The sequence below is a fragment of the Phocoena phocoena genome, chromosome 13 (assembly GCF_963924675.1).
Source record: "Phocoena phocoena chromosome 13, mPhoPho1.1, whole genome shotgun sequence".
NCBI classification, from domain to species: Eukaryota; Metazoa; Chordata; class Mammalia; order Artiodactyla; family Phocoenidae; genus Phocoena; species Phocoena phocoena.
In genome coordinates, this window is record NC_089231.1 from 28,116,300 (window position 1) to 28,141,740 (window position 25,441).

The window sequence follows — 25,441 nt, forward strand, 5'->3', positions numbered from 1 at the left end:
TAGGGTGCAAGACTATCCCCTAAGAAATGAGATGGGTTGCAACAACTTGCACTTCAACTGAAACAGAAAACAATGACCATGGTCATTACTGTATAATTCCCTTTGTAAGCAAATCAGACCTTCTTCTGATAACATTCAACCTACCCTCCTCTCTCTCTGTTTTTTTGGAAGAGGTATCTTTTATTGCTTTGGACTTTATGTAATACAGTCATTACAGTGAATACATAGCTGTTTCTTTTTCAGTGTTAAGACAGAATGGGTGGCAAGTGATTCTGTGGAAAGAGGTAAGGATGCATTTTATCTATTCATCCTCATCTCTTTTCAAACACATCCTTGACGGTGGAAAACCCCTCAAATGAGCGCGGTGTGGACAATGTAGGTGAGCCGCATTTTAAGAAAACCCTGACACCAACTTGCAACCTTAAACATTTAATGAGAATATGCTTATGAATCTTATAAAAGGAAACACATTTGTTTAAAATATGATTTAAATGTTGAAAAAGATCAATTTTCATCTGATGACATTTCTAGTAATAATTGTTACGTAAAGGAAGGCATGTTGGAATTTCCAGTGAACTTCGGTTCCTAATCCCAAGTCTGGAGAACATCTCATGACTCAAGAATAAATCTCCATACAACATTAAAATTGTCCTGCCTCTTCTCCAGATAGCCCTTCCATCTTTTACTTAAAGTAATTATTTATTGGTCATGCTGATTTTGTCAGTTTATAGGAAAGAGAAGAATCAATACTTCTGAGGTGGAAGGGACTGTAGGGCCCCTCCTCGTCATGAAACCAATAAGAAATTGAGGCTGAGAGGGGGGATGGACCCACCCAAGTGGTTGGAGTTCACTCATGGCAGAGCTGGGGGTAGACCTGCCCTTTTGCCTTGTAGACTGATTTCCTGACACTACGTCACTGCATTAAATGACTGAGTTGGCTAACAACGTCACCCATCTCTGTCCCCTTCCTGGTGAATTCTCTTTAGGGGTGTGGCTTATTTTGCAAAAGAGAGAAAATTCCCCGCAAAGAGAGCTCTTGTGGAGTGACCTATAGGTATAAGGTCTCAATTAACCATGTTTTTGATAAGTATTGTGCATCTTAGAACATAGAACTTCCCGAAGAGGGACTGCATGCTTATTTCCCTGTTCTTGGGAATAACTGGGGTATAGGCTTGCTTGGGGGCAGAATCACAGAACCATCAGAAGGAGAATTTAAGTGGCCTTCAGCCTGGGGACCTGGACAGCCTGCTGAAGGCTGAATTTACAGTGACATGATTTGGAAAGGGCAACTTAGGAGACATCGTAGGCCTGGTATTTTGTGATGGTCGATGCTCTTCTGTTTTTCTCCTGGGATAGGTAGTAGATGCGGTTGGCCTCTGGGTAGGTGACTTTGCTGAGCGGGAGCTTGTAGATGGCCGGGTTGTTGGTCGTCAGGAGCAGGAAGGTGAGTGCCGAGAGGCAGAAGGGCCAGGTGCAGGGCGGTAATCCAAACTGGGGGGAGGCGGATCACAAGAGAAGCCTTGGTTACATCAGATGCCTGTGCTCATCTCATCGGCCCTTCACAATCACCTAGGGTCCTGGGTGGAGGAGGGGAGGCTTGGTGGGCACTGAGCAGAATAATACTTAATTCATGACCAACATAAATCAAATCGTTCCATTGGGGTCAGTCTACATTGTAACAGGGGACACATATTCTTCAAAATGCAGCCGCTGGAACCCTCTTATAATATGCCTTTATGTGGAAGACATATTTTGTCTTGGGTGTCTGGCCAGGCTCTACCTCCCACTCTAGGACTTGTGGCCATTCCCCACCTTCTCCCAAAGCCCCTGTTGAAGGAACAGCATCGGCAGCCATTTTTTGTTCAAAACTTTTTTCTCTTTGGTCACGTCTGCTTGCACTAGAGATAAGCGCCTGACCCAAATGCAGCTTCCCATAGGCAAGCTACCTGGGAATAGAATCCTTGTCTTGAGAATTTGAGCTAAGAGATACAGAGACTGCGTCCAAAGACTCGATCTGAAAAAACTAGAGAGCCAACCAGTGCTGGGTGGATATTTGGGGGCCTCTGTGCAGCAGAAGAAACCCATCCCAGAGAGACACAGAAACAGAACAGACGTATGGAGAGAGGCAGAGATGTCACATCCTAGTCCCAGGGAGCTGGAGATCAGGAGTAGCTACCTCTCTCCTCAAGGGCTCTCCCATTCCCAACAGCCTTTCTCATGATGTTCCCCTGTTTTTTGTATCTTAAGATGCCCTGAGGCTTTTAAATACCCCTCCCCACTCTTCATTTGAGATAACCTGGATAGCTTGTTAGCAAAGAGCCTACAAATTCAACTATGAAGCCGATCAAATCAATTCCCCTTCTCCCCCAAACATCCTTTTATCATAAGCAGTAAAAGCCTCAGGGAGTACCATTGAAGGAGTGATTCCACTTGGTGTGTGGTCAAAGATGGCCCTGTTGGGTGGGACTTTAGGAGGAGCAATGACAGCCTGGTACCAGAACTGTAGCCTTAAGGAACAGCCATGACTGAAGAATTCCACTCCGTGAGTCTTACCAAAGCCCTGCTAAGACTGCATAGGGTGTTTTGGAAAGCATCTCCTTCAAGTCCTACAGTGAGAAGGATGTGGGCTGGGAGTTCCACAGACCCAAATCCAAATCTCAGCTCTGGTTACCTTGTTGGAGCCATTTCCTCTTTCTGACAACTATTTCCTCAACAGCAAAATAGGGATAAAGATATCTACTCAGAGTTGGTGCCTAGTGCATACTAAGTGCTCAATAAATGGTCCTCAGTTTGTGGTCATTGTCGTGAGGCAGAGGGCAGTGCTGTTGAAGATACGGGACTGCACATGCAGGAGCCGATTAGAAAGCAAAATTGTGCGGATCCTAAGTGCCCTCTTCTGTAGAGGCTTGAACGGTCTCATAAATGTCATTCAACATTTTTATATCCTGTCCCTCAAGGAGACTGGAAATTCCTTCAGAGTGAATTAATAGCTTGCACTTTTTTTGTATCCCTGAGAGTGGGCAGTACAGTGTCTTAAACATAGTAAGTACACAGAAAATAAACATGATTTTGTTTTGAAAAATGTGTAGGTAGAGTGATATAACCTGTAACTTCTCTACACAAGATGAAGGGGCCAGTTACCCTGTAAATTCCTATGATCAGGAACCAAAGTGTCCCGTTTGCATCCCTTCTAGTACCTTGTCCAAGGAAGGCATGTGACACGTATTTACTGGATGGACAGTTGGGTGAAAGGATGGGGGCAAGAAGAGGTGGGAAAGCCTGGGGCAGACAGGAACCTCAGAGGCCAGGCTCCATCCTGTTTCTGATGGTCGGCTATCTAGCCCCAGCTCTAATGTATCCCATGGTGGTGACTCACTACCTTAGGGTTTCATTCATTCTGCATTTCTTGAGCACCTACTATGAGCTGGGCACTATAATAGGTACTAGAGATAAAGATAAGAATACAACCGGGCCCCTGTTCGAAGGAGCACAAGGGCTGAAGGTGGAAGAGGACTGGTGTGTACTAGACTTGTCACAATGTTGTCAAGCGTCGTAGCAGATACAAACACAAAACGTGATGGGGCCCAGAAGAGGGACTTAGTCCACTGGGGGACACAGGATGGTATTAGGGAAGTCGAATTCTATTGCTTACAAAATTCCTTCCTATGCTCTGTCCAAACCAAGCAATTTCACTGAGGATGGAGGAGGGATTTAAACACGGGTTAGTGGAATGCCCATCTCCACCTCCACCTGCAGGACCAATGGGACTTTTCCTGGTTGCCTGTGTGAGCTGGGCCTTGAACCTTTATGGAGGGGGAGGCATCGACTGTAGGATGAGCCCTGTGTGCTCTGCGATGGGGCCAGTGTCCCTCCTGTGTGTGTTGGGGGCTGGGCTGGCCATGTGGCTCCCCCGACCTCACACACAACCTGCACTGGGGCTCAGGCAAAGAAGGGTTCTCAGACTGCTGCACAGGCCCTCAGCCGCCAGCTCTGGTTTCCCTCGGGCTTGGCCTTGTCCTCCTGGAAGCCTTGCCTCGTGACTCCTGACTCCCTGGTAGTTGCTATGGGGTGAACAAAGATGTACACTGGCCCACAAGCTACTTGGGTAGGTGATCTAGAAACATAGGAAAAAAATTAAATATGAAGATTTAAAACTAGTTGTAGAGGAGTTTGATTTACAAGAAATTTACAAGAAACGAGTCTGATTTACAAGATAATGCTCTTCAGACTGTCCTTCTATACGGAGCCCCCCTGGCCCACTGACCACAGGATCTGATTGACCAGTGTTGACATTAACACTTTTGAGGCCCAGCTCTTTCTGTCTGCGGCTGTGGAGGAGGGAAGCGTGATTTGAGACATGAGGGCTGCATCGCGAAGGGGTTCCTGGAGGAGGGGTTTGGGGAGCTGAGAGAATACAGAGGAGGGTGTAATGCACATTCCTAGCCCATGTTGACTCACCACAGATAATACGTTAGCCAGGGCAGCACCCAGGTAGGCTGCAAACAGAGCTGCAAAAGAACCAAGAAATAGTCAGGTGACTAAGAGTGCCTCGAGTTTACATATTCTCCCCCCATACGTTTCATGCCACAAATGCTATCTCTCAGGTTAAAAAAAAATCGAGTTATGTTTCCGTTGCTTGGCAGCTTTGAAAAGTGTTAAATTCCATGCAAATTCCAGCACAACTAAGACAGCAGATGAACTTTGTTGAAAAGGACCAGAATTTAGCTGTTACAGTTCTCCTGGGTCCTACCACCTTGCATTCTAGCAAAGGAACATTTAGGAGCATAAACCATAAATGAACATTTTACTATACAGCCAAGGCACGTGAATCCCAGAACTCTCTGCTGTGATATTTCATCACAAGTTATTAACATAATATGGGTTTCCAGGGAGGAACAGCATTCTTTAAGCTTGAGGAAGACCAAATACACCTACTGCCTCATCTTCTGGGCTTTGTGTGTGGAGGGTACCACTAGGCTGGCCACTGGGAAGACCCAAGTGCTGGTGAGAGGTGAGGTTCCGTGAAAACGGGCCACAGTAATTTGGCTTTGCTTCTGAGCTCTCACTTTCTCCACTAAAACCATCCCAATGGTCCCTAGGATATTAACAACAGCAAACCTTTATCAGAGAGTTACTGAGTGCCCTGACCACATTCTTCAGCATTCCTACAAGCATTATCTGAAGGTTCTATGGTTAATGTTTGGGTGCATAAGGTTAACTGCTGTATCTGATGTAAACTGCCCAATTCCACATATAAAGATTAATTTGCATAAGACTTGCTCTGTCGGAAAGTTCCAATCACCAGCACGGAAAGCAGCAACCACAGCAGACAGCCCATGGGCAACAACCGAACAACCTCCATCTGAAAACTCTGTCTCCATGTGGCTGAACACTTAGTGTTCACTGAAAATAGTTTTCAATGTACTAATCACTAAAGGACCATTCAAAACAGCTTAAAATAAAAACGCTTTCATAAAGCAAACACATCCTCCCATTTATCTTTGGAGGACCAGCAGAATTTCCGCGGGGCAGTTTCCCTATGGGCATGGACGCCGGCATCATCTGAGGTGGAAAGGGAGTCCCGCTGGCAGTACCCACCGCAGGCGACGGCGAGGAGGTGCGTCTGCCAGGTGATGACGTAGAACATGCCTCCTATGGCGATGCAGGCCAGCGTGCTGTTGAAGCCACACAGCCCGAAGTAGATGGAGTCAAAGGGTGTCGCGAGAGTGAGGGCTGGGGGAGAAGATAGGCTGAGTGCTGTGCAGGTCGCGTGGGCCCACCCACCAGCCCCAAAGCCCTCCACAGTCCTCAACCCAGACTGGTTATCAACACCAAAGTATGTATAAAAAGGACTTCTGACTATTCAGTGAAAAAACATCTAAAGGAAACAAATGGCCTTAGTCACATGCATATCAGTGGTTAAGCTGGTATGGGTACAAGAGACCCTTTTGAGTAGTGATCTGAAGTCTGAGTGAGCAGTCCAGAGAAGTCCCTTCCCTGCCAGAAAAAGGCCGGCTAACAGAACCTTAATGTTCTCCAATGGAGGACAAATGCTTCTTACCGTGATTAGAGATAAGACTTAAAATATAAACATGCCTGGAAGCAACTCCTCCCCAGCTTTTAATTTATACTGAGGTGGAAATGACTAACACCAGAGCCTTTCCTGAGGACAGCTTTTGCTCAGGGGAGTAGGAGGGCACCGGCACCCAAAATGGAAAGACAGGTATAATGGAAGGAGGGAGAGTTTATAGGAATAAGCCGGTGGAGCACTGAAGACACATGGCACCATTTTCTTTGGAGCAGGCCCCAGATACAGCATCCTTATCGCCCATTAATAAGGGGCCCATTAATTAATAATGACACTAACCTGCTAACATCCCCATGGTGGATCCGATTGCAGCATGCAAGCAAATAAGAGGTGACGATATGAACAAAGCTATGAGGAAAATGCCTCCAGTCCAGGGGTTATCGCAGCCGTACACTTGGCCGATTCCAACAGGGATGGCTCTCAAAAGCTGCAGGTCCAACAAGAGCACATGCAATTATGGAGGCAAAAGAGACAACTTGAAGCTTGGCTGGAAAAGGTTTGGGGCCAAACCCTCCACACTAATATTTTGCAACAGTTTTCCAAGATATTTTCAAATAGGTTCACTCTAAAAGGTACACAAGATTTATTGTTTTAATCTTAAGTTCTTAGAACAGTAAGGGGTTAAAATGTCATTTCCTTTATTTAGAAACATGAGTGTAAGGCACTGAACTCTCAGTGAAGAGAAACTGAATACTTCAAATGAGGGTGTTATTCATTAGAGAAGTAATAGAAGTCTGACCAAAGTTGGGGTTGAAAAACTCTTGTAACACTTTTTTAAAGCTAAAAACATGACTAGAAGGCTAAATATTAGATGGAAAAATGGTCCTTTTTGTTTCCAAGAACAGCATGTCTGGGCTGTGGTCACGTTTGTGCCGTCATCTGGGCGAGGAGCTGGACTCGTATCCACAGAGCAGCACCTGGGCAGGTGGTATCTTGGCATCTGAGGGTTTTATTGATAAACCTGTCACATGGCTGATGGAGGAGAACCCTGATGTGTTAGGCCTCCGTGTATCTCAGGTAGCAGACCTGTGTGTGAATGAGACAGGAAGGCCAGGGTCCAATGTCGAGTGGGCACTTGCACACGTACTCTGGAGTTTGGGAAAAGGATCCAGGGCACATGGGCTTCCCCAGCAACTGAGATTGGGTCCTGTATTTTGGAAGGTTGGCCAAAGGCCCTTGAGCAAAGAAACGCTTACAGGAGGGGCTCTGGGCCCTGCTGGGATGCACTGGGGTCCGTCCTTCCCCTTGTGTATATTTCATGATGAGGCAGTTCTTCCCTCAGCCCAAGTCCTCTGAGGACTCCTCCTGGGGTGCAGGGGAGGGAGGTCCTGTAGCTCCAGGGCCCTCGCCCCACACGAGAGTGTGCAGGGACAGGACTGCAGGGTAGTCTAGTGGGCAACCCTCTGGGCTCCGTCCCCCGTTATCCCAGGACAGATAGCAAGACTGGGCTCCGGCATCACCACGCGGGGGATGGCGGGACAGGCAGAGAGTTTGGTGCAGAGGCAGTGGTGCTGGTTCCTCTGGTCTCTAGCCAGTTGCACCCTCCAGCACGCTCTCCCCTCGCCAAAGAGCAGAGGAGCTTGTGGGGCCTCAAAATCGTTGGGAGGTTTAGACCCTCTCTCTGACATCTACCACTTGTTACCCCAAAACTCAAGGCTCTAGTTATAATTGTCAAAATGATAAAACATACTCACTATTACCATAATCCATTCAAAATTGGCCAGAAAGGTATTTCTTAAAGAATAACCACCAAACATTGAATTTGTCTTTCCTGGAAATTTGGGGGTTCTAAAGCATTTGTACAATATTTTCCATTTTTTTCATTTTTACAAAATTCCTAGTTATCTTTTCAATTGAAAGTGTGGTTTGGAGCATGCAAGATATCTTAAACTTGCCTTTTCTACCATCATTTCCCCATAGCACGCCAATTAGAGCAATTTTGACTTCAAAAGATACTGATTGGTTTAATATCGTGAAAGGGAAGCCTGAGGGGCTGAACTGCTAACAGCATCTTTTCTCACCTTTGGCTCATGAAGGTACACTCACACACACACAGACACACACACACAGACACACAGACACACACACACACACACACACCCCAACAAGGATGGGGCTAATGTGAATACGTCTCTTCCTAGATAATGCGTCTTGGACAAATGGAGGGCTCTTTCTGCCCTGCCATGCTGCTGTCTCCTTGAACTGTTCAGAGAAACTAGGCACCATTATTTCTGACACAAATTCCCTTCAACAAGCCCAGGTGGCTTTGTGGTTAGATGATGAATTGTCAATAACAAAGTTCAGAGTGAGCTCTGGCCTATGGAGTCATTTAGTGTAACAGAGAGTAGGGGGACCTCAGAGAAAACGTGCCCAGTTAGAAAAGAAGGCTGATGGGCATAGTTCTCCAGGCTGACTTAATGCTTTTAGAGTAGCTTCTTATTTAGTTTGGCAGACTTCCAGCGGCCAGCAGTATATACAGAATACTTGCCAAAAGCTTAAAAGTCTCTGTTATATAGATATTTCTTAGTGGAGCAACACCTGTGCTTTAAAGTGTGAGGATGCCCCAGAGAGCAAGGGGAAGCTGCTCCCCAGGCTGGAGCAGAGACTTGTCGAGCCAACAGATGGCAGTGTGTGTGATGTGCACATCTTCAATGATTCAATGACATTGAATGAGGAAAAAAATACAGAGTCTCTTGGATTGAAACTGGAGTAAAGCATCAAAAAGGCTTTTTTTTAAAAAAAAAAGATAAAAGAACCCAAGTCTAGGAGTCAGGAGGCGGGAGTTCTAGTCTTGACTTTGCTCCTTACTGATTAACCATGTGACCTCAGGCAGTCTCTTAACCTGGCTTTAGTCTCTCCCCCTGTGCTATGATAGGACATTGTGCGGCCAAAAATGGCCGTTTTAGCTCTTAAAAAGAGGAAAGAAAAAGCTGGTGGCTAATGAGATATTGAGGTAGAGTGTCTCACACTGTATAATTGGTAATAGTTGTTACTCATGGATGTTTCTTTTCTTTTTTTTTTTGCGGTACGTGGGCCTCTCACTGTTGTGGCCTCTCCCGTTGCAGAGCACAGGCTCCGGACGCGCAGGCTCAGCGGCCATGGCTCACGGGCCCAGCCGCTCCGCGGCATGTGGGATCTTCCCGGACCGGGGCACGAACCCGTATCCCCTGCATTGGCAGGCGAACTCTCAACCACTGCGCCACCAGGAAAGCCCCTCATGGATGTTTCTGACATGCAAAATAAGTAAATGCCACTTTAACACTGAGTTTGGACAGACGCTGCCCTTCCACCTTCCACGATACCTACCAAGGGCACTTGGACCTCCGACCAGGTGATATTGGGCATGGAGGAGGAGGGCTGCAGCAGCTTCGTGGGGAAGAAGAGGTTGTAGTGGCCCGTGGCCGCCAGGTACAGGGTCACTGCGATGTTGAAGGGCAGCGTGAAGACCGGGAGGTCCCACTTGCTGAAGATGGTGCCCAGGGCACTGGAGAGGATGGGGCTGAGGGCAGAAGCACAGGAGATGCTGTTCAAGATGCCCCCTGGCCCTGACACTAGCCTGAGTGGGTTTAGGGGGCCCCCTGTGCCTTCCCAGGGAAAAGCAGCTGGCTGGCTCCCTCTCCCAGCCTGACTGGCCCTGGGCATCTCCTCCCCTGGACCTCCTTCCTCTGCCCCTGCACAGCAACAGGGTGGACGCCCAGACTCAACTTCAGAAGGAGGGCTTTCAGGGGAGGTCCTAAGGCGGGGAGCCACAGACCTTCCCTGAAGAGCCACATGGCTCCCTGCGCAGGCACGGGAAAGGGGCTGATGGTGAGGGGAATCACATTCATTCAATCATTCAGCAAATGTGTGTTGAGGCTGAGAGCACTCCTGGCCGGGGTGCCCTGTGGTTTCTGCAGGTGAGTAAGGACCTGGAGCCTGGCCGTCTGAGGGCTCTGGGCAGGGCTGGGCCTGCAGCCCACACTGGGAGGTTGTCGCTGTCTGGTCAGGGTGCCCAAGGACAGGGTAGCACTGGGGGAGCAGGAGGGATGGGAAGATCTCCAGACACTGACAGGACCCCGTAGTATGACTCTTAACCTCTGTGGGCCTCAGTTCTCTTCCCTGTGCTCTGCCGGGGTAGGACCAGGGGCTCTTTTAGATCTTACAAAAATGAAGAGTAAAGGAGGGTATATAATGAGATACTGTGTACAGACCACCTAGCACAGTGGTGCTGTCGCTGTCTAACATCAGTAATTATTTCTAGTGGCTGTTTCTGATGTGCAAGCTAAGGAAATGCTTCTTTAAACTCCAGTTTGGATAGACAGTCACGGAGTTGGGGTAGAAAGGCTGGCAGCCCTTGATCTACACCCACAGCCTTGGAAGCAAACTTACCAAGACACGGACATTACGATGACGGGGAGTAGAAGCCACCAGTAATAGTCGCCTTTGTCCGAGAACACAGCCATCAGCAGCCCCACCAGCACCCCGTTGTAGCCGTGAAGTCCGGCTGCGATGGCGGACCTGGGGGGGAGGGCTGGTGAAGAAGGGGTTCCTCGAGGCCTGACGCAGGGCACTGCCTTCTTGATTTTCCTTCTGAGTCAGGCTTTTCTCACCTGGAGGCTGACCACACACCTCTTCAAACCATCAACCCTTTACAGTCCCCTAGACAATGTGTGGTTTTTAAAAGTAACCAGGGAATGGTTGTTTTGAGTGATTAGTGACCTTATTGTGAGGGGTTTCTGAGCCGGGAGCCAGGCAGTGAGGATGTGAGGCTGGTGAATGTCCCCACGGGGATCTACCTGTGGTCTCAGGCCTGGACCCTGGGTTTCCTGGGACTTACTTGTCCTGACTCAGGATGAGGGCTGTCAGGGTGGACACCACGGTGCCCAGGCAGCCCGAGATGGCCCACCAGGGGTTCTGGACGAAGAGGCCGAGAACGATGAGGATGCCACTGAGGGGATTGTTCACAAACATCACCTGGGATGTGCCCCGGAGGACCCAGTCGAGGAACTGGAACACTGGGGATTTGTCTGAAATAGAACCAGTCAAGGCTCAGCTGTTACACCTCTAGGCGAGGCCCCAGAGGGTGAGGGGGTGAGGGAAGCTGGGCGTCCAAGGTGGGTTCAGCTCCCTGCTGTCACCTGCCACAGAGGAGGGTACACCAAGAACCTGAGGGGGCATCTGACTGCCCAGAAAACCCTTCAGACCCACTGAGAGCTGACTGTGGTCTTTAGGTTGTCATTCAGGCAGTGGGTACCCTGTGCGACCTGTGCCCCTGTGAGAGTGGCATGACTTTTCAAGAGGAGGGATCCAGAAAGGAAACTCTTGCAGCCCAGCAGGCATCAAACCCATGGCCTGAGGTCTGGAGGATTGCTAACGGGAACCTATTGGAATAGTAGACACGGCTCTCCCACGATCCATCTCTAGGGCAGGCATTTTTCTAGAATGCTGGCTCTAGAATCCCAGTCCTACAGTGTGACATTCTTTATTTTTAAAAAAATTTTATTGGAGTATCGTTGCTTTGCAATGTTGTGTACAATGTGACATTCTGAGGGGATATTTGAAAGCACATGACTGTTATGTTCAGAACTGAGAGCTTGCACACCTACATGTATTGGCATTTACATCCTGAGAGACTGCGTGTCTGTCATAAGAGTGAAACTCCTATCCTACCGTACCCTATCCTATCCTATCCTATCCTATACTATCCGTGGAAATGGGACTCAGTCTCATCTACAGAGATCTGTGCAGCGTGTTTCCTGGGGGACGACCAGAGGGGACATTTTTAGGGATAGGAGCAGGGGCTGCTCTCACGGAAACTTTACCTTTAAGTCCCTCTCCGCACTCCTTCATCTCGCCTGTGATGTACCCGAGGGCTTTGCGGACCCTCTTCCCGCTGGCAGCCAGGGAACTCTGAATCCAGGAAGTCTTGGAGATGCCTGTTTCTACCTTTATCTCGGAGGTCTCCTCCATGGTGTCCAGATCCTGTCCAGGGACAAGAGACGGGCAAGAAGCTCCCACATTCTGAGGCTGTCACACTGAGGAGTGACTTGCTTGCTTGGGGACAAGCTAAGATTTTCACTTGGTATTTAGTGAAATTGCTATTTAATCATTTTTGTTTCTGTAGACCAGAATATCTTTTGTTTTGTTTGATCTTTTACCTCATTTAATATGGGCAACAGCCTTGCACAGTCAGCCATCTGTATCATCCATGGATTCAGCTAACTTCAGGTTAAAAATACTCAAAAACAATTTCTAGAAAGTTTCATAAAGCAAAGCTTGAATTTGCTGCACACTGGCAACTTTTTACATAGCATTTACATTGTACTTACAACTATTTACATAGCATTTACATTGTACTTACAACTATTTACATAGCATTTACATTGTACTTACAACTATTTACATAGCATTTACATTGTACTTACAACTATTTACATAGCATTTACATTGTACTTACAACTATTTACATAGCATTTACATTGTACTTACAACTATTTACATAGCATTTACATTGTACTTACAACTATTTACATAGCATTTACATTGTATTAGGTATTGTAAGTAATCTAGAGATAATTTAAAGTATTCCAGAGGATGTGCGTAGGTTATATGCAAATACTATGCCATTTTATGTAAAGGATTTGAGCATCCACAGATTTTGGTACACATCAGGTGTCCTGGAACCAATCCCTCATGACTGTAGTATAACAAGACAACATCTTTATCCTCATTCTGTGGATGAGGTCTCAGGCATGGATGGAGAGGTTCTCATTTGTAAAAGTCAAGGTCAAATGATAGAATTTAGATTTACCCACAGATTTTTAGATTCTTTTTTTAAAACAAATATTACTTCTACTGTACCATACTCTTTCCAGAAGAAAGTATCCCCTCCCACCCTAGCATGTCTAGTCTTTAAAATTTAACTGTCCATAAAATTAAACAAGTAAATGTTCTGTTTTGAAAATTGGCACCAGCTTATTTCCTAAGTGCTTGAATGCTGGATTCAGAGGAAGATGGATAAGAAATAATTAAAATAAAAGAAACATGAAACTTTATAAAGTAAACTGAAAAGTAGACATCTTTATCCCACATAATTATGTTTCTGGAAATATGAACTCAAGAAAAGTTTGCCTAAATCAGAGGATGTCTTTTCTGGACCTCAGCTCTCTACCTTGCTGCGGACTCTGTGATGTGGGCGCTGCCCCTGATTCGGGCCACTCTTTACTCACCAGCAACTCGACCGTGGGCTTCCGGTATTGGTGGGGAGAAGGGTCTTTGGTGCGCCTTTCCTGGTGTTCACCTTTTCCAAATACTGGAGTTGGCAGGGAGAACATCATCTGTTAGGACCTCTACCCTGGCACCTTAGCAGCAAATTTCCTGCAAGGCTCAAGTTGGAATACTCCACACTTTCTACCCCAGTGAGGATGCCCCAGCCTCTGCGCCTGGGGCAGGAGGACCCCCTTCTCTGCTACTGCACACATCCAATTGGGCAAGCTCTTCGGGGAAAAAAATTCACATCTTCATGTAAATTGGACATTTTACAAGAATTTAGGGAATTCAGAGACTCAGCTGACTTTTAGTTAAGAGGCTCTCATCTTGTTCAACTCCCCTATTTTTTAGGTGAGGAAACAAAGCTGTCTGTGAGCCCTGAACCCAGGGTTCTTTTTCCACATGAACACGAAGATTGGTATTTATGAGGCATTATTGCTCATAAAGCATTAAGCTGCCTGAACCATACGTCTGTGTTCAAATTATACTACAGCTTTTTCCAACTGGATAAGCTCAGCTGTTTTGGTATTTTTAGGATGTATGTCGTAGAATTTTAGGTATTTTAGCAGCAGCTTCTTGTTGGATTAGGACAAGTGATATCCATGTTGTCACTTGAAACAGATTTTGGCATGTCCTTGTAATTCTAGAAAACTGTTATTAAGTAGCTCTGAATGTATTTTTCATTATTACAAGATAATTTATTTGTAAAGGTGAGTAATTTCAGAAAGATTTTAAGTAACATGAAAGAAGGCCCTTGGAGGTTTTGCTGTTTATGCTCTGGTGCCCTCTTGTGGTCCAGTGTGAGAATGGCTGTCTGGGCTCAGAAAGCCCTGTATCTTCAATTGGCCATTCCGTCTGCATTCATGAGATTTCAGGGCACCTAAACACTAGAAGAGATACGTCAATGGCTCTGAGCTACCCCATCTGAAGGAGCAGGGACTGCAAATACCAGTGTGGTTGGGAAGTTACACTATGCAAAAGAAACAAATTAAGGAAGTTTGAAAGGAAGAGTAGGAAGCAAAGAGGATGACTCTAGACCGTGAGGCTAGTGTGTTTGATATCCTGATGGATTCTCTGCTTCTGTCTGAAGCGCCAGCTCTTCAGCAGCTTCCGCTAACCCGCCTCCCAGGCTCCTTTGCGTGGGGCTCTCTGCTAGGCCCTCTTTCACCCCAGCCCCCAACCACTATCCTAAGAATATGTTTGCAGGGAGATTGTTAACTTTTTGAGACAAACTATGCTTTCTTCCTGAGGATGCCCTGGGGCCTCTGTCAAACACAAACTCCTGGGCTAAAGGGGTCCTTGATTTAATTTGGTGCCCTCTCCCCAGTGTATGAGGTTTTCCCAGACCACCCCAGGCCATTTCTCTGGCTGGCTACTTTGGCTATAAAACAAGGAGGCTCAGACAAACTGGGGCAAGAAAGTCACATGCTTCTGGGAAGCATGTGATACTGTAAAAGGACGCTAACCCAGGAATCAGTTTTATCCCTGTCATGCCCTCACCAGCTGTGTGACCCTGGGCAAGTCACCTCCCTTCTCTGGAGGGCAAAGTTAGATTGCCCCTCTGCCCTGGGTCTTCACGACGCTGCTCCCACCATGCATCTGACTGGGGAGACCCCCACTTGACCCCACACCCCTCCCCCACTGCCAGTTCTTCCCTGTTTGATACAACATGTCCTCAGCGTCCAAATTCAAGTTTCTGGCTTCCCCGCTTTGGCTGCCCTCTAGACCCTCCTCTTGACCTTTGGGAGCCCCTCCCCTCCAGGGCTCTCCAACTGTTCCCTTGTCTAGACATCACCACTGTCTAGCATCAGGACCAGCATCAGCATCAGGACCAGTAGCATCAGGATCAGTGGTTGTAACTCGGCAGCACATTAGAATCTCATGGAGAGCTTTTTCTGGGGTCATTTTAAAAGTGCAAAGTTTTATTTATTTTATTTTTTGTATTTTGGCTGTGCTGCATGGCATATGGGATGGTTCCCTGACCAGGGATCAGACCCAGGCCTCTGCAGTGAACGGGCCAAATCCTAACTATTAGGCCACCAGGGAACTCCCTTGTGGAGAGCTTTTAAAGCTCCTTCTGCCACTCAGGCTGCTTCCCAGGTGAATTGGATTAGCACTTCCAGGAAGGAGAGGCAGGTGGTTCCATTCTGCAGGGAAGTCTGCCGCCTCCCGGCCTAGACTGACAGAGTCAGCTGCTTGTCGTGGCTCCAGTCTCCCTGCCCTGGGGCGTCTAGACCCTGGAACCCGTGGCTGTGGTCAGAGGTCGGGGGTGATGAGACTCAACCTCACCCTTGTGGCTCTCCCCACTGCCTTGTGATGGAGGTGTTGCCATGGTCCCCATTTTAGACGTGAGCAGATCAAGGACCCGGGAGCGGGGTCAGGGGTTGGGGGTGGGGTGGGAAGCGCACACCTTTGCTCCTTCTGCGAATGGATGACCATTCGATGTGGAACACGTTCCTGGGCTTGGGGTGCACAGCCTCCGAGCCCTCATCTGCCTTTGGGCTCGTCGTGGGCGGCGGCCCCCCAGCGCTGCCTGGCCGGGGGCAAAACAAGACAGGTCAGTGTCCCACCCTGGACCACCCCCCGAGAGGCAAGCAGAGTGCAGGGAAATCGTGTGCAGAGCCAGAGGACCAGCGTGCTGTGAGCTGCAGCAGTGATCGCGCCAGTATCTGCGGAAAATCCCTCTTTTCCATTCTTCCCGATGAAACTTCCACTTCCTTTCCTCACAGAAACTGCATCCCAGACACCTATCAGTGTCAAGATATGGACGGGCCAGCCTGCCTTGTTTCCCCAGTAATACACTGCTCTAAGACCTCCTTCACTCGGTCTCGGACTGGCGTGGATGGTGGGCCCGAGTCGACCGCCCGTTCCCGTCCTTCACCCGGTGCCCTGGCCTCCGCCTGCGGTAGGGAGTTTGTGTGTGTGGGTCCTCAGTGCTCGCTGCACATCAGAATCACCTGGGTGCTTAAAAAAATGCCTGACCCCTACCCCAGACCCATTTTAAAAATTGGAGCTTTTAATGCCCAAGATGTTTTAGGAGGTGGCCCTAATGTGCAGTCTGGGCTGAGAACCTCTCATCTAGGGTTTTGCTACTCAAAGTGTAGTCCCTGGACCGGCAGCACCAGCCTCCTCTGGGAGCTTGTTAGAAATGCAGAATCTCAGTTTCCACCCAGACTGATGGAATCAGAATCTACAGGTCAACAAGATTCCCCAGGTGATTTCTGTGCACGTTGGTTTGCTCTGTGGGGAGCTAAGAAGCTGCAATCAGCTACAAGAAACATTTCTACCCTTGTGGAGAACAGAGTAGCTTATCACGTGGCACAGAGTTTCTCAAGCTGGGTCTGAGAATTGACAGCGTCAGGTCACCTGACGGCTTGTCATGATGCGTGCCCCAAACCCTACTACACCCGGCCCACACTGACTAATGGGAGTACGTGGTGGTCCCCGAGACAGACACTTCTGACTCTTTCTGCTTGTGGTTCCAGTGAAGTCTAGAGTTAGATGATCAAGTGGCTGCCTGGAATAGTGGAGAGCTTTCACACTGTTACTACATTTGCACACTTTTGTAAGTTAACTCACTTGGGCATTGTTATCACCAAAAGATGGAAAATTGAGGCTCAGATGATTTCTGAAGCAGCCTACAAACAGTGAGCCGTGTGGCTCTCAGCCCTCAGTCCTCTGTGCAGCTTTGTTGCTCAGCGTCTGGTTTGTGGACCAGCTTCATGGACATTCAAGGGAGCTTGTTAGAAATGCAGACTCTCAGGTCCCATCTCAGACCCACTGAATTGGAATAAGTTTTTTGTTTTTTTTTTTAAACGAGATCTCCAACTGACTTGTGTGCACATTAAAGTTTGAAAAAACTGGTCTAGTTCACACTGCTCATGTAGAAACAACTTTAGCAAAGCTGAGAATATAGCAGGACCAACAACTGGAGTATGTGGGACATGTGTGAGCAAAGAAGGTATTCTGTCTATACTCTCAGACTGAAAGGTCACACATGTGACTGTGTCCCTTCCCTCTAGGCTCGGGATGGGAAAAAAGCTCCTTTTTCACTCATCACACTGCCCATGGGTCACCATGGAGCCATAATTCCAGAGGCTGGAGAAGCCCCCTTGACCCTGTGCTTAAGACACATGTGGAAGGTCAGCCTTCCCTAGGGCACCTCTGCAGATAGGTTCTGGGCAGGGGGGTGAGGACCGAGGGGGTATTATTGCATCATCTGGCAAAGCAGGGCATTCTCCCATAGCCAGTCCACAGTGTACACCTCCCAGGCTGGAAGGGCACCTCTGCTGGCCCAATGCTTCTCACTTCTTATGTGCCAAGGGTCAGCCACCCTAGCCACGCCCTGCACAGAGCCATATTTTGACCTTAGCATCATAGGTTCAGACTTGCATGGATCTTCAAGATCACAGTCTACCTCCCATATCCAGAGAAATCACCTCCCCCCACCCAAGTCACATAGCTTATTAATTATGGCACAGCCAGGAGCTGCACCCAGGTCTCCAGACTCCCAGTTCGCTGCTCTACGGATGGCCGCAGAAGACCTGGCTCCCGTTTCCTGCCCTGGCCCTTCGCTTTCAGCACTTAGATTGTGCTGCTTGCTCAGAGCCCAGGAAAGTGGGTCAGGGTCCACAGTACCACGTGTTCCCAGAATCGATGTCCCAGCCACAGAAACAAAAATGAAGAGTATCTTTCTTTTCCTTGAACACATTTTTTTTTTCTTATTTGGGGTGATTGGGGAGGTAGCCCCAAATGTGGTCTGACATCGTGTTGCTCCTGGACCTCCCGTGGGCAGGACGGGAGTGCTGAGCTGTAGACCGACCACCCAGGGAGGGCGATGGCCCCTCCAGATGTGTCGGCTAAGCGGTGAGGATGACAGGTGGGAAGGATGCCACAAGGAAGATTGGAGAGAAAGTAACACATTTCCTGAGGCTGTGAAAATACTTAAAGCTAAGGTGGTAGCAACTTACCACTACCTTTGGGACAGATTCTCAGGGCTTTCATAATGGATAAAGGCAATTTCAAAAATATCATGAACACATCTATCAAATGCTCTAGAAATAAATGTTCCATTGGTGTGGTGGGGAAAAAAGAAAACAAGGATAACACTGGCCGGGAACCAGCATCGCTCATTCTGCACGGCATTTTGCAAGTCAAGTAATTTCATCGACAGTTTCCCTCATTGCAAGCACGGCGCTCAGAAGGAGATATACAGACCCCGTAGAGCTGACCTTGCAAACCCAACCTATAGAATGATGGCAGATATTTCGGAGGGTACCTGCTATTTCGTTCTCATATTGTTATGAAGATGAAATTAATGCTTGCAAAATGTTGGGGAAAATAATTTTCAGGGAGGCCATGTCCCTGGAACAGCTTGTACTCTGGGCAGGGTGGGTCCTTAAGTCAGGGCAGGCCTGGCATTTTATACCTACCATCACCCACTCCTACCTCGTGTTCCTGTCTGTCACCTTCACAGGACGGTGGGATCCTTGACAGCCTGGGTTACAGAGGTTTATATTGGCACTTCCAGCACCTAGCATGAGCCTGGCCTATTGTAGGCACTCAGAAGTATTTGTTGAATACACTAATGAGGGATAATTATCCTACACATTTTAATTTCTGAATAGTAAAATGAACAACCGTTGGCTATTTCGGGGTATGAACTATTAAAAAAATAATATATCTCGTTGTAAATGTTAAATGCTTGATACATATTGAAATAAAAGTGAGCCTTTCATAGGTTAACGATGGTAATAGCTGAGTTGTGTAGGGATTTAGAAGTTTCAGGGCAAGAGCTGATTATCTCCAGCAGTACCTGGAGAAAAGAAGGGAAGTTTATAGATGTGATAAAGTGATTGGCCATCTATGACCAACCAACCAGAAACCCAGAAATCCTTCATGAGTGGATAGAAGAACCCAGTTAATGAGAGAGAATAAAACAGGCCACTGAAGACAGAGATCTTGCTTGATGGGATTTGTTTTGGTTAACAAGAGATTACACCAGGTGGTTGAAAACCCCAAAGCTTCTTGGAAGAGGGCAGTTGGGTGTTCTGAAGCCCAAGAACAAATTTCTTTTTGACAATAACTCACTCTGGGGAGTTCTTTCCAGCTTCCCCATCCCCCTGCCCCCGAGCATCATGGCACACATAAAAATAATACTGTGTGGCATGGTGCAGAAAACAGATGATGATGTTTATGGCCTGGGCCTGAGGACTCTGGCCACACCAGCCCACCTCTGTCTGCTTCGAGGACCAAGGGCTTTGCTCTCGTGGCTCAGCTACATATGTGCTGAGAAGCTCTGTCCTTGAGAACCTGCAGGTAAACCTTAGCAGCTGAGTAACTCCTCGGCTTTCCCACCTGGTGTAGGAACTGCTGCTCCCTCCTTCTCTAACAAGCCTTTCAAGTGTCCCAGTGTGTGTAGCTTCACACTGGGGCTGTTCAGGACCATTTTAGGGGCATGGTCCCTGCCCTTGAGGATTGCCACCATCCTGTGTTTTAACAGGCAAGAGTCCAGTGATGCTTTCCTCCCATTGACTCAGAGAAGAAAAGAATAGTCATGAGCCATAATGATTTGTTCAGAAGCACTTTTTTTTTCTTTTCTGGAGAGTAGTATCCCATAGTACCCACACCTCTACTGACTGCTAACATACAGAAAATGCAATCCGTTCAAATATCCTGGGTAAAAAACATTCTACAGAAGAGCCCACCTGTCAAATACAAGTTTGAAGCTTACTGCAATTTCTTTGAGGGGAAAAAAACAAACCCAAAACATATATGACATTCTTTCAGAAGAAAAATGATCTAGTCTATTTTACTAAAATCAACCTTTGCTCAAGCCTTTACCTATACTCCTTCTACAAGCTGTCTTTCTCATGTTTTGAACAGGTTTTCCTGTCTCCTGGAGGTGGACCAATACTGTCCATCTATCACTAGCAATGCCCAACATATAGAGGATCTGGAACCTACTATCGAGACCCTTTTGTCATCCCTCCCCAGATCACTGGGTCTCGTATTCCTCCAACTTACTGTGGCAGACACAACCACACACCATGAGGTAATTTCCTAGCTACGATGCCAGAAGGATTTTTTGAAGTGACAATAGTATATAACTTGATTTCTTCCTACACCCAGTTCTACAGGATAACACTTTGGCCGCAATTTGGGCATATGTTTCCCCATGTGGAAGTTGAGCTTTGCACTGTGATGTGTAATTTTCAAGGCTACTCTGTGTGTATGTATGTGTGTGTGTGATATAGATACCTGTGGGTGGTAAATGAGGTGCTATCTTTTTCTGTGAAGTTGTGTTTAGCTGACATTTTCAAAGATCATTTATAAACTATCAGAGGCATCGAACGTTAGAATTGGAAAAGGCTTTAGAGATTATCCAGTCCAGCCCTCTCATACAGTCCCCCCCCAGTACCCGCCCCCTCATAGAGGAGGAAATGAAGGCTTGGAGTATTGGGGGGACTTTGGTGTCTCTGTCTCATGCCATGAAGATATTAATTAGCATATATGAGCTGGTCCTCATTTACAACCTCACGAATGAGGCTGAAGAGAGCGCAAAAGTCAGAGTGCCCATTCTGTCACTGGGGTAACACCTGACTGACCTTCCTTTAGAGTGAGTTTTCACTCTCCTTCCCCTATTTACACCGAGCTCACACCTCAGAATTACCTGTGTACATTGTCAGTTTCCCTCCTTTCAATCCATTCTGTGCTTCAACTGTTAGACCATATCATTACATGACTCTGTTACTCAACAATCTACATGGCTCCCTATTGCCAAGAGTACAATAATGCTCAAAGTCCTCTGCCATGCTTTCCAGGTATTCCACAATACAGCTGATTTCATCAACCTGCTCAGCCTTCTCTGCCTAACACACACCCTGCCTTGGCATTCTGGCCTTATCTCTGGCCCTCTGTGCCTCTTCTTGCCTAGTTTCTATGCACCCTTCAATGTCTGCTTTATGTTCTACTTCCTCCATGAAGCCATCCTTGGCTTATTTGGCCACATGGATCATTCCATTATTTGCAGAAGGTACCTTAGGTCCATCTTTTGGAGTTAGGGCCATGGTGGACTTTTATAGTTACAATGCACATGAAAATTTTCCAATCAAATGAAACTACTTGAAATTATCAATCCTTTATAACCAAGTGAACTTTAGGTCTAGGCATTAGCAGAAAAAAACTAAGGCCCAAAGAGAAGTAGCTTCCTTGAGGCTATACAGCTAATTAGTCATGGAGCTAGATCTTGACGTCCTGGTTTTGATTCTTTTCCCATGTGGTGTAGGTGTTTTACAGATAGTTGGAGCCTTCGCAAGTGATACCAATGGACTTGTGACTTTTTTATTTAAAAAAAAATTATGAAGTATATCATACCCTAAAAGGAGTAACAAAAGTCACCAAAAACAAATAAAAAGAACCCACCTGTGTACTATTGCATTTGTGCCATCCAATGAAAGCCCAAGGAAATTCTGGGCCATTGTATACCAGCTTCTTCTCTTGTGGCAATGTTTCCATACACCCTTTCCCCACATCCTCTTCCCTGCCACCCTTTCTTTGCATTACCAATGGCAAACATAGCTAACTGATCATAGCACTCTTTCCCAATAAGTTTCAATACAGCCTCAGAATCCTTCTTAACACAAAGCTCCAGACAACCAATAGCAGCAGCTAGTCACAGTTGGCACTTGAAAGTAAACTTATTTTTCCCCTCTAATCTTAAATGAGGGTGTGGATGCTATACAAGTCTGAGAGAAGGGGTATGTGACAGTAGGCAGAGGCCTGGCCATGGGTTTTCCAAGACTCACAGGATGGCCTAACTTCAGCAAGTTCATCAAGGCTCATATCCTTTGGGGCCAGTTTTTGAGGAGATCCCATTCTCTGATCAGATAACTTCAATGTCCTGGAATGTTGTTCCTCATGGCATGGTTATCTGTTTCCTTCTGGATGTTTCTACATCCACTCTCTGTAGCTACACACAACATGTCTAAAGTAATCTAAGATGACCATGTAAGAGAGGGCCATTGAGGAGATGGGCTGTTAAGCTGGGATGTTAAGATATTTGTGGTTCCTGAGATGCTCTACTTCTATTGGCTTGTCTGTGGAAGGGGTACAGGACCTGAGGAGAGAGGCCAAGGAGCCTGGACCAGGTGCCTCCACCCTGGAAGCAGCAGGTAAGGAAGGACTCCTGGGAAGAAGGTTTTCAAATCTACCTCATTAGCATCCCACAGTCAGCTCAACAAGGGGCTGCCCTGGGAACCATACTGATGTCAGAGCTGTGGGTTACAGAGTTGTGGAAAGGATGATAAATAATATGAAGGCTCATCCAGTGGGCAGGTAGGTGGTAAGGGGATTTGAGGGCTGATGGGTTAACCTGGATCCATCACTAGATAAGCAAGAAGAGCTCAGGGTTATGAGTTAGAACACCTGGGCATTTGTCCAGGCTCATTTATCACCTGGGCAGGTTCCTGGACAAGCCATGTTTTCCTCATCTAAAAGTAAAGGGTTTGAACTATAACTATGTAAAAGCCCTTCCAGCTTCAAGCTTCCAGAATCTGAACTCTCTCTCTGGAGTTCTTAATAAGGTCCCCCACCCCAGGATTGCCCTCCTGCAGCTCAGCAGAAGAAAGGAATGGAAAAAGATTGGCCTACCTTTTCTCTCTTCCTTTGAAAAGTCAGATAATTGGTCCTGTTGGCTAGGGCTCTGTCTGATTCATTTCTCTCCCCCAGGACCTCTTACCTGAGCTCTTTTTGATTTTCTGCACAGGGCTGGAGGAATCTAGACCACGGGGCTTTAGGAAGAAGCTCCTTTCCAATTGGGCGGCGTCTCTGGTCCTCAACTCAGGCGCTGGACTTCTCCCTGAAGCCGAACCCCTTCAGTTCCCAGAGCCCGCAGCTCATCCTCTTACCGGCTTTCTGTAAATTCCCTTTGTGTGTCCTAACCCTATGCCTTGTGCACGCCTTCCACTTGAGGAAGGGTACCGTGGAGGAAGAGGGAGAGGAAAGACGACGTTCTTGACGTTCTTCCTGCAGCTTGCTCACTCTCCAACCTTCCTAAACTCCCCGGGGAAGACTGGTTTGGCTACCATGGTTCCTCCAAACTGGTTTGATCAGGCAGGTTTCCTTTAAAGGGCCAGAGCCTGGACTGCCTGATAATAGCTTCCCTGTCCTCCCTCAAGCATCACCTCCCAGTTACTCCTCTCCTTAGAATTCTTGCTCCAGTATTTGCCTTTAAAGCAATTACCTAAGTGTTGTCTCCTCAGGGTGCCAATTTGCCTTCCCACCTCAATGAACTCCCTTAACTCCCCCCACCACAGGCAGGGCACAGGCTGGGGAACAGTATTGCCATCAGCGTCTTGATGGATATTTCTGCACAGCCTAATACTAGATGCTGTCTTTCTGGTTTTGTGGGAATTTTTAGACCCTTCCTCCTTCTGACTTCTGCTGACTGGGTCCTGGGGTCTGTCTCAGAGCAAGAAGGGCATGACCTAACCCCCGCATCCAGAAAGGACTCTGAGCTCTATATATTAGGGAAGCGGCCCTCCCAAGTCCCATGAGGCCTTTGGGGGGGCGGGGCTCTGGTGGGCTGGAGTCTGGGGATGAGGCCCAATCCAAACATGTTTTGTTTGGCTTTGTGAGTATGATGGGTCAAGCATCAACTGTATACCCACCCCCACCCCTGCACATGTATACCCCCAACCCCCCTCAGTGACGGGGTGTGAGGTGGCTACCCAAGTTCAGAAACAGAACCTCACACTGAGGATATTAGCTACACCTGAGTAGACAAACTCCCCACTGACGTCAAAGGCCCCCTTCTCACTGGGCCAGGTGTTTTGGAACTGCAGAGGAGGGGTCCTGATCACAGAGGGCCTCATGAAGAAGGAAAGCAAACAAAAGAGTGAGGGAGGAGCCCTGAAGGGACCCACATTCCAGGGAGGGGTGGGGAACTGACAAGAGGTCAGCTTCCTGCACAGGGGGCCTTCTTTTGGTGTTGCAAGTTCAAGGCCCATGGCTGTCTGCTGAGGACACGTTCCTTGTCCCCCCAGCTGGCTGGTCTCTTGGCTCAGCTCTGGAGGCCCATCTCTTGACCTCTTGCTCTAGCCTCTCCTTGAAGGCTCCTGAACTTCCTGTGGTGTGTTCACTCCAGCCCTTAAGCATCTAAAAGTGACAGGGAGATGCTACCCACGTACAACATGTAACTAGTTTGAAAAGACAAGAAATGATCACCCGGGAGGGAGGAGCCATCCAGGAAATTCTCACACATTCCATGAGCCAAATGGAGCTGTGTACTCAGAAGTGTGGTGAGTATCTGTCACGCACTCTAGATTAGGGAGGGGCAGTCGAGTGCTCCTGGAAAGCAGAAGACTGAGGTGGACTCTTGTCCCCTGAGGGTCTTACCAGAGGCCACAGCTCAGATTCTGCAGTATCCCCAAGATAATCTATGCGTACAGATTATCTCCTGGAGGGCTTGGTCATCAGAATTTACTTCAGAACTAAGTCTTCTTCATAATGCTCATGGCTTCAACTCTGCATTTCCAACTTCGTAGGGGGAGGAGCCTGCATTGACCTCCAGGAGCCAAACTTGGGGAGGTCAGATTCCTCCAGGGGAAAAGCCTAGAGTTCCTGTGGAATAAATGAAAGCCGAGCTAGAAGTTCCCCGAGAGTTACTTCCTTTACTTCATTCTGTTCCAGCAGCCTGTGCAGCTGTAGGAGGGGCTGGCAACTCCTAGTTATCAGTTCACAGAGAATAAGGACTTATTTAGCAATGCCCCCTGCCTCCCTCCTTGGGGCCTTGGGATTCTAGTTCCGTTAGCGACAGAAGCGCTCTCTATGGATTCTTCTATCTTCTCTGAATGGCAAGAGGCAGGGAAGCCCAGGCAAGTTGAAAAATCTCACATTAAAAAGTGAATACCTTTTAAAGTTGTCAGGTGAGACTGTGGTTTATTGGGTGGAAATCATACCCACACTGAAACTGCCAGCTCCTAGCTGGTTTTAGGTAATAGTTGTCCCCAGGCCCTCACAGCCTTTATGACCTGCGGAGACAAAGCTCAGACTCATACAGGAAGCACAAACAAACTGGGGCACACAGGTTTGATGTAGCCACAG

General features: G+C 47.6%; 1 protein-coding gene across 2 annotated transcripts in view; it reads right to left on the reverse strand.

Moving 5' to 3' along the window:
• Positions 1-1,290: 1,290 nt before the first annotated feature.
• The window catches only part of SLC14A2 (solute carrier family 14 member 2), a 55,438-nt gene continuing 31,287 nt past the window's right edge, over positions 1,291-25,441 (reverse strand). Inside the window, exons 10-22 of one of the 2 annotated variants that reach the window (XM_065889403.1) lie at positions 24,702-24,710; positions 24,003-24,014; positions 23,245-23,279; positions 15,747-15,827; positions 13,297-13,379; positions 11,890-12,049; positions 10,905-11,094; positions 10,457-10,585; positions 9,395-9,587; positions 6,368-6,515; positions 5,599-5,733; positions 4,459-4,508; positions 1,291-1,491 (exon numbers count right to left, since the gene is read on the reverse strand). In XM_065889403.1, the coding sequence (XP_065745475.1) occupies positions 1,291-1,491; positions 4,459-4,508; positions 5,599-5,733; positions 6,368-6,515; positions 9,395-9,587; positions 10,457-10,585; positions 10,905-11,094; positions 11,890-12,049; positions 13,297-13,379; positions 15,747-15,827; positions 23,245-23,279; positions 24,003-24,014; positions 24,702-24,710 (1,426 nt within the window). Of the gene's footprint in view, positions 1,492-4,458; positions 4,509-5,598; positions 5,734-6,367; positions 6,516-9,394; positions 9,588-10,456; positions 10,586-10,904; positions 11,095-11,889; positions 12,050-13,296; positions 13,380-15,746; positions 15,870-23,244; positions 23,280-24,002; positions 24,015-24,701; positions 24,711-25,441 lie in introns of both variants that reach the window. The other variant, XM_065889404.1, reaches the window with a different exon arrangement.